This window comes from Nelumbo lutea, chromosome 4 (genome assembly GCF_056320005.1).
Source record: "Nelumbo lutea isolate HS-2025 chromosome 4, American lotus-T2T, whole genome shotgun sequence".
Taxonomy (NCBI): domain Eukaryota; kingdom Viridiplantae; phylum Streptophyta; class Magnoliopsida; order Proteales; family Nelumbonaceae; genus Nelumbo; species Nelumbo lutea.
Genome location: NC_142687.1, coordinates 24106474 through 24116149, shown reverse-complemented (window position 1 = coordinate 24116149; position 9676 = coordinate 24106474). Strand labels below are relative to the sequence as shown.

At 41.9% G+C, this 9676-nt stretch overlaps 1 protein-coding gene across 1 annotated transcript; it reads right to left on the bottom strand.

Annotated features, from left to right (window-relative positions):
- Window positions 1–8684: 8684 nt before the first annotated feature.
- On the bottom strand, window positions 8685–9095 carry LOC148854656 (uncharacterized). The gene has a single exon (XM_088984850.1). It carries the CDS (start codon window positions 9093–9095, stop codon window positions 8685–8687), a length of 411 nt encoding a protein of 136 aa, XP_088840976.1.
- Window positions 9096–9676: the final 581 nt, after the last annotated feature.

The window sequence follows — 9676 nt, the reverse complement described above, 5'->3', positions numbered from 1 at the left end:
ATGATGGAGCCACACCGACTGAACCACTTCCAAGAAGCTACCTACAATCTTCATCAAAAAGTCTATTTTTGGCTCATATAAACCTTCTTTCAACTTCCGGATTTTTACCAAACACAATATAATGACCTTTTGAGTTTCCTGGCACATGTAATGCTAGAAGCGGCTATGTGAATGCTTCACAAACAGGCACTAATGTTGTAGAAAATGGCTTAAAAAGTAAAGGCCATTTACTAAAACATCCACTGTAGTTTAATGGACTTATTAAAACCTACCCTATAATTAGTGTTTTATACTAGAACACCCATATAGTTAGCAACCGATTTACTTAATCAACCTTCCATTAGATTGAAGTGGAAAATTACAATTTTGGCTTTAGCATTTGTTTGGACGAATTTAATCTATAGAAAATATAAAAAGAAAATGCCACTCTTACCCTTAATAAAACATGGGAAACAATTTTTTTTGCTTAATTTTGTTCTTTATTTGAATAAGGAAGACAATGCCACTCTTACCCTTAATAAAACATGGGAAACAATTTTTTTTGCTTAATTTTGTTCTTTATTTGAATAAGGAAGACATGTTGTTGCAAATTAATAACACGGGATGCATTGTTCTCTCTTCTTCATTCTGTTGAAACCAAAAATTGTGTGGTAGATTTGAAATGCAAACAATAGTTCATTTTAAAGGTTTGGTGTAAAGTGATAAGGTACTCTGAATAAAATACCATGGGTCCATGCCCTTAAACATTTTTCACTCAGTATGGGTGGTCAATTTACCTTTTTCAGACAGTAATATAAAAGATTCTTGATACAAGGTCGGCTAAGTAAATCAGTTGCAAACTATAGGGAGTTTTAGAAAAACATAAATTATAGGTAGCTTTTAGTAAATCTGTGAAACTATAATGGGTGTTTTAGTAAATGATCCAAAAATAATGTCATAAAAAGCATATTTTGTGATGACAAAATCCGAATTTGGGTAGTGGAACACATTGGTGCCTAGCTCTAGTACATTTACCACCAATTTGAAAGATCACCATGATAATTAGTCCATCAACATCAACTTTCAACTATCAACTACATTTAAAAGCTAATATACGCGAATTAAAAACCCCATAACTAGAGATGTCAACTAGTTAGGTTTGGCACGGGTTTGCCTTAACCCAAACTCAAACCCGACCCAAATGAAAAATACATAATTTCTGAACCCGACTCAACCCTATAGGGTTTAACCTGATATTGACCCAATTTGACCCATAGTATTTCAATTGTATTTTTTAACACGTTTTGAAAACCTAAAAGCCATCAATTAAGTTAGACATATGTTTTATAGATTCCAAGGTATCACTTATTTTCCATTAAAAAAAAAACTAAAATCAACATATAAAGAAATCCTAACCTTGAAAGATATGAAACTCGAAGTGAAAAGGTTACAAGAATACTATGTGTATATGTAGGAGTATCATGACCCAATGTGGAGGGTAAGCCAAAACCAGAATCCAACTCACGCGAGTCAAAGAATCAAAATCCTAATCCGACCCTAAAGCTGAATATGCCCGATCTATAGGGTTGGGTCAAGCAGGGTTTACCATTTAACCCGACCCATTGACGTCCTTACCCACAACTACCTTCTCTTTTAATTGCGGTCTAGTATTAGGAAGAGGGTCCCCAATTAAAATGGTGTTTGGTTATGTGGCCTTTTTTTGTTTGAAAAACAACACCAGCTCGTCACCATATAGGAATTTATTCCAAAATGCTATTTGGTAAGATGGTTATTAGATAGATGTTTGTCTTAGTTTGTGTAAGAGTCAACCATTGAAAGCAACACCATTTTTAATATTTCTACAATACACTTTTTGATTCCATGTATCTCATATACATTTTATGGGAGATCTACACAGTCGATCATAAATGTCTAATTTTTGCATTTTATATGGTAAATAAATTGACAAAAAAAGGCATCAATATGTAGACAACACTTTCATTTTTAAATAATTAAAAATATATATTATTTTAAATATTAAAAATAAAAAAATGAGTATTTTTAATATTATTTTATTGATAAAAATATTAAAAAATAATATTTAAATAATGAAAAAAGAGTTGAGAAGGAGAACTGTTGGACTTGTGCTAGAATTAACATTAAAATTATTATTTTATTAATAAAATATTAAATTTAAAAATTTAAAAAGTATTAAAATATTAAATAAAATGAGAGTAATTGGACCAATGTAACGCAAGTGCATTACACTGAAACCTTCCCACAATTCGTTGTATATATGCTGATATTGCACATACAAACATGTGTACTTTGTCATATGCACTCATCGTCGTGATTAATTATGTAGCCAAACACTCAAATGTTATTGTGTACCATTCACTAGACCTTTTTATGGGCCAGGCTTCTACCTCGGCCCCAAGAACATTTTTTACACTACTTTAGTTGGGTCTTTTCAAAATTTGGCAAAACCTCAACCCAACCTCAGCCATGAATACAGAACATTTCACGCCCTTACATAGTGTTGTGCATCAAAAGATGTTCCCAATGCACGGAGTAGTGTTTTGTGGGTAGGTATGGGTGGAGTTGTCGTGGATACTCGAGGGGAATGGTCAATGGACTTTGGATCTACCAATCATAAAATAATTTTGGCCACATCCTATACCCACAACAATAAAGCGAGTTCGCATCTCCGCCCCCACACAACGTGCTAATGCCACATGTCCAGTCACATGCAGTGGGCGTTCCCGCGTGCGGGGCTAAAAAGGCAAAAACTGAGTTTCTCCCATATTCCCGCCCCTCAACCTCAAATCGGAGTGTCTAACCCCATTCTAGCCCGAGCTCGGATCCAACACCATCTTCAAAGTTCAATTCAACCCTAGCCTCTAGTCTGCCTCTAGTCCTATCCATCTTAAAACCAGGAGCTATCTAGAAAAGAATCAAAAAATGAGAGAAGATTGATTAGGAATGAAGAAGCTCTACAGAAATGGCAAAGTTCACTCATCTCCTCCGATTGTCTCTGACCACCTTGCTTTCCTTCCTACGACAATTCTGACGCTCATCGGGGAGAGGACATTGGTGGAGATAAAGAAGTGGAGGAGATGGAAAAGGGTTCCGTGAGGAGGTTTGTGAGTTTCATCGGGAGTGTTTGGGGGCTAATAAAATGAAGGAAATCGAAAAAGGTTAGTATAGTTCAATCCTCTGTTCAAGGAGTTGTTTTTTTTTTTTTTTTGCTCTGTAGTTTTTCCCTTTTCTTCCGCAACTTTGTTTTTGTGTAAATTAACTTTTTTGCAATGTAAAAATTAAAAAGACAATGACTAATTTTTTTTGTTATTCTGAAGCTCCATTTCTTCTACTCATAATTTGTCCTCTCTGTACATTTCTTCCTTTCTATGGGTCTCTCTGTGTATTTTTTTCCTCATAATCAATCGGTGGGCTTGGAAGCAGACCGAATTTTTCTGATAATATGATGAAATTTCAGTGGAGGATTATAGGTTTCATCCACAGCAACTGAAGCGTCATCTTCATTTTTTTTTTCACCTTGTTCTTTATTCCTTTTTCTCTTATTCCAAGTTCCCTTTGAGTGTTGAAACATCAACACAAGTCCCATTTTCCTTATTTTTTATGTTCTCTATTTCTGATCATTCTGATTTTTTTCGTTGGATTGTCTTTAAGTTTGAATCCATTTTTTATATGGTTTGTATATCGGGCAATCGCCGATAACGGTGAACTGGCCGGAACGATCGCCGGTGCCAGAGATGGTATAGGATCTGAGCTCAGGCTAGAACTCAGAGACTCCGATTTGAGGTTGACGGGCGGGACTTCGCACGCGGGAACGCTGCACCGTCTGCAACTGGACATGTGGCAGTTGCAATTGTGTGGGGCTATTGTGGGGCAAAGATGCGAACCAATAAATCCAAGCCACACATTAAAAATATCTCTCCCTGCTTGATGCCCCAACCTGTGTAAAAGCACGACTTGATTCCAGGTCTATGGGACAAGTGAACCCACGAATCACTTTCATCCACGTCGACCAAGAGAAGGAACACCTAAAGTTAACGGTCAAAAGTCCCATTAGGACGGGTTCGGATATTCAACTAAACACTAACAAGACCTGATCTGCTTTTCACATGGTGCATCTCAAACGCACATCATACCATGCATTGGGAATATCTTCCATACTTTTATCTTATTATTCACCGGAGATGTTTCTAATAAATAGTAGATGTGCATGTGAGGCGCCGAAGTGTGTGGAGCAGATCACGTTCCGACTCTAACAGTTAAACTATTGTTCTAACAATACCAGAGCCAGAGGTGGGCCTCTGCTATCCGATTTCTAGAAGAATGCGCCTTCACGATGGAAAACTGTTTTTTTAATGCTAATTCCATTTACCTTTAATTGTAAAAGCCAATTACGTGCCCTAGAGCCGAATCCTCTCTGAAGATGATATGTAGGCAGACTTCCATCCACACAAACTGAAGCAGAAAAAGTAAGAGAGTGAGAGATGGTCAAAATTTGGTAAAATGAAATCTAGATCAACCGGATTAGATTAAAATTGCAGGAAAAGGAAGGAAATGAAAAAAATGAAAAACTGGAATTAAGATTGATTCGAATTCGGTAAGGATATTAAATATTACTTTAAAAAGTACAAATCGCTTTAACAATATTTCTGGAATTTTTAAAGGATAAAATTTATCCCTCTATATTTAAATTTATTGATAAAAAAATGAGGGCAAATAGGGTAATTGGTTCTTGAAAAAAAGTAATTTAAAGATATTCAATTCATTCAATTCTCTTTTATTAAATCCAAAATTTACGTTATTAACTTGCATTCATGTTCATTGAATCGTATATGATGATGTGCGATCTACAAACTCCTATCCGTAAGGTTGCTTGGACGTTGCTCACATGGCGAGCTGGATCAAACTGCAAAATAGGAATTAGGGAGACCGGGGTGGATGACTCGGTGAGGTCGCTCCGATGCTAAAGTTAGTATTCTAGTTGTGATTGCGAGCTAAAACTTGAATGCTAAAGAGTTTGAATGTAAATAATCGAGCATACATTGGCCCTAGAGGGGTTGATGCCTTTATATAAATGAGTTGTCGTAGGTCTCGCGAAATGGTTCCAGGATCTTCGGCCTAAGTAGATGAGATTCGTTTCCACTTTAGTTAATGAGAACGTACCAATCAAAGAAGTCTATCGTTACTGTCCGATCTGGGTGGGGAGAGGATAAGGCATGTCGTTGTGCGGCATGATCTCGGGAGGTTCGGAGCCCCCTGAGAAGTTTCTATAGTCGACTACGTTTCACTTTGATTCCTGGGCCCTGAATTGCCCTAGGTGCTGAGGTGGCTTTGTATCAATGTGATCGAATACCCGAGCTCTGAAAACTACTGACTAGGCTCCTCCTGTTGAGTTGTCATCTTACAGGTAGATCGCGTTCACATGACCTTTACTTACTAGGTCGTGCCAAATTACGCCTCATCAATTGCCCCCCACTCCTCGTGCCAGGGGTCCTAACCCGGTGCGGTGAGTTCACGGAGAGTCCATGTGGTTTTGGCATGAAGTCTAGGTGATATGAAAGGCGGACCATTGGTCGAACCTGTTCAACCGTTTGGCTCAACTAGGAAGTGACCTAGACCGCGTATTAGGTATGCGCGGACGTCAAGCCAATTATAAACTTTGCAGACATCAAAACGCATGCTAAACTGATTTCAACCTCAGGTGGTGTATAGTCGGTATTCCTAGGAGTTGTTGGATCGCGCAGATCTCGGCCATTGATCCTCGGATATATTGGTTATAAATAGGGGCCGAAGAGCCCATTTTCTTTGCCACAAAATCGTGAACCCAAAGTCCTTGAGATCGTGTTCAAGTATTCCAGCTCGGTGTCAGTTATTCCTGGGCCCGAGGTCACCTTGCTTTCTTCGGTCTTCTTTTGGTGAGTTCGTCTTCTTTTGCTTTCGATTCCGTTGTCATTTCCATTAGTATGTCTAGTCTTAGCTTAGATAGCCTTCTAGATGGGAGCGGTGAGTCCGTTAGGACCTCGGCACAGGCCGCAAAGCCTCATCCTGCCGAGGTGGGCACTTCGGCATAGGATGTGGACACTAATCGGTCTAAAGTGGACTCACCTCGATGAGAGCGAGAAGCCTCTAGCAAGTCGCCCTCCACCTCTCACCGATGTCGCCTGCTAGACAACTTCGGTCCATCTACAATGACAGCAGACAGGCTCCTATCTTTAGTAGCTCGGTACAAACTTCCCGATGATTTTGTTTGTAGTATTCCCTTAGGCAACTTTCCTTGGGATCACGGTTATGATGAAATCGTGGTCTTCAAGGAGCAACTCGTAGCCAAGCTATGTCTTCCACTCCACCCTTTCATAGTTGAAGTCGTTAAGTTCTTTCACATCGCAATAGACCAGCTACACCCAAACTCCATCAGTAGCATCGTAGGTACCATTTCCCTTTTCCATGATTACAACCGACCTCTAGACCTCGACATCTTCTCCTTGATCCTTTCCATCAAGAAGAACTTGGCCTGTGTTCTACCCAAGCACAGGCGAAATTACTATATGTCTCCTCGCCCCAGGTACAAGCTGCTGCACAAGCTCCCTAACAAAGTCCCAGCTTGGAAGAGACGCTATTTTGTGGTTTGTAACACCGAGGGGTGGCCTTTCTCGACTTACTGGTGAGTAGCCATCCAGGAGCCCGGCATCAGATTGGACCCAAAGACATGGGAGGAGGTCCGATCTTGGGCTAAGCTTGGCCTGAAGTTCAAAAACTTCGTGACTAAGGAGAAGCTCTTACAAGCTAGTCTAAGCCCTCTTGGTAGGTCACCAACTATTGTACCTTCTTTTCTTTGTTTGTTTTACTTTGATGTTGCATCTAACTTGGTTCGTTATCTTTTTGCACCTACCATAGATGACATCCCCGCCAACGAGCTCTTCGGGAGCATGCAAAAGGGGAAGAAGAAGAAGAGAGCCTCCAAGAAGGCTCGCCTCCACACCGAGACCACCACCTCCAACGTTGGCGCCTCTGTCTCCGAGCATGCACCGGTCACCGATCAGCCTCCCGTGATTGACTTGGTTGAGGAGGACCAAGGCAAGGCTACTCTGCCTCATGTACCCGAGGAGACCACATTGTTTGAGCCTCAACCCGTTCAGGCGACCATCGAGTAGCAATACTTCTATTCGAAGCATTCTGATTCCAAAGTTCGGCCTCCTCAAAAGAAAGGATGCAGTATTTTTCGAGGAGGTAGCTCGTTGGGCTGACTTACCAGCCGCTCAACTCGAGGCCGGAGCGGCCACGCACTACATGGTGGTAGGTATTCAATTCTTCAGGCTGCTTTATACTTAGATTTTTCTTCAAACTTATACTTGGTTTCTTGTTTTAGTAGGTGAACTCCTCGATCCACGCCTTGGCCTACCAGTCTGAGGTAAACTTAAAGCAAGCTCTCAAAACCGAGGAGTCCTCCCGAACTGCCCACTCCAAGCTCAACTTAGCTCATAGGGAGATCGATCAGCTTAAGAATGATGCACGACCCAAAAAGGAGCTATTGACTCTGCCAATGTCAAAGAAGAAGGAGCTCGAAGTGGAGAAGAAGCAGCTTGAGGAATGTGAGGTGGACCTGAAGAGAGAGAACGAGAGCCTCGAGGCGCTTGTGAATGAGCAGACTGGAATTCTGCTCCAGGTTATGGAGGACGCCAAGGCCAAGGCTGTCAAGGAATATAAGTCTTCGGCAGAGTATCATGAGAAGATGGTCGAGGTTGGGACGACGGGCTACCACAAGGGATTTAAGCTCTATAGGTGGTTGACCTAGCATAAATTTCCCCACCTCAACCTCAGCACCATCACGATATATAAGATGACCAAGGAGATGACCGTCGAAGCCACGAAAGACCTAGACTTCGAGTAGGAAAGTGAGGACGACCCTGTCAACGATGAGACAACGGGAGAGGGGGAGGGAGCTGATGCCGCTAAGGACCACATGGAAATAGATCCACCCGTCGATGCCTCTGTTGGGGATGTGAAGCCCGAAAGTGATTGATGCCTCTTTTCTTGGACCCCCCCCCTTTGTAAATACTCGATCTCCCGAGCCTCCAAGCTCAACTAAATAGTTGTAATCTTTCTTCTTCTTTTTTTCTACTATGTACTCGAAGTACTTTATCAATGGAATATAAAATTTTTGTAAAAAACTCATTGTGCGCCAAATTTTTCTAAGTATAGATTACTCCCGAACTGGCGAGCTTGACTCAAATGGGAATAATCTAATCGTTATTGTACACCAGGGTGAGCAGACACTGTAGGTTGTACATGCTCGACCTTTCTGTGCCCGGGCTACTTTGCCTTACCCATGCCAAAGCGATTGGGTTTTAATGAGCTCGTGCCGAAGAGGCGACTAGGACTTCTCTGCCCATGCTAGAGAGGCGACTGGGTCTTATATTGTGCCAAGGTCTCTTGTTAGCTTGACACCATGGCCCTTAGGCTTCTGGGAAGTGACTTGAGGTTTACAGGTAGTATATCCTTAGGTTATCGATATTCCAAGCTCGAGGTACCTGCTTCCCTTCCATGGTCTCGATCTCATAGGTTCCTTCTCCGAACATCCTTCTCCCCCGATAAGGACCTTCCCAATTTGGACCGAGCTTACCCACGCTAGGCTTAGGTACCATTACCTTACAAAGGACCAGGTCGTCGACTCAAAATAGTCGCTTCCTAACACGAACGTTATAATACCGAGCTACTTGCTGCTGGTAAGATGCCATTCGAATGTGGGCCAGATCGCGTACCTCCACAATTAGGTCCAAGATAGTCCTGAGCTCCTCGTCGTTTGTCTCTTCATCGTAGGTTTTGAGCCGCAACGTTGGTACTTCAATCTCTACCGCAGTTACAGCTTCCGTCCCATATGTGAGGTTGAAGGGTGTCTCGTCGATCGCAGTCATAATGGTAGTCCAGTAGGCCCAAAGGACACTAGGTAGTTTGTCCACCCACAGGCCTTTAGCTTGTGCAAGGTGAGCTTTCAATCTGTGGAGGATTGCCCTGTTCATCACTTCGGCCTGTCCATTTGCTTGTGGATGCGCTACCGAGGTGAAGTTTGGCTGAATCCCCATCTTGATGCACTAGTTCTGGAACTTGATGTCTTCGAATTGCTTCCCATTATCTGAAATCAAGACTATGGGCAATCCGAAATGGCACATAATGTTTTTTCCAAAAGAAACTTTGCACGTTCTGAAATGTAATGCTCACCAACGATTAAGCTTCCACTCACTTCGTGAAGTAGTCTATCACCCCGACCAAGAACTTCCTCTACTCGGTTGTGGATGGAAAAGGACCGAGGATGTCGATTCCCCATTGCATGAAGGGCCGTGGGCTAGTGAGATACTTCAAATCGGTAGCAGGTTGATGGAGGATGTTGGTGTGTCTCTGACATCTGTTGCATTTCTTGACAAGCTCGAGTGTGTTCGCCTTCATTATGGACCAATAGTAGCCCTGTCTTAATGCCTTTTGGGCGAGGGCTCTGCCCCCTAAGTGTCCTCCGCATAAACTTTCATGGATATCGCGAAGTACGAACTCAGCTTCCGATGGTCGTAGGCATCATAGTTGGGGAGTGTAAAGGATCTCCTACACAACCGTCCGTTTATAATGTTGTATCGAGCTGATTGATGCTTTACCCTCCAAGTTGCATTGCGTT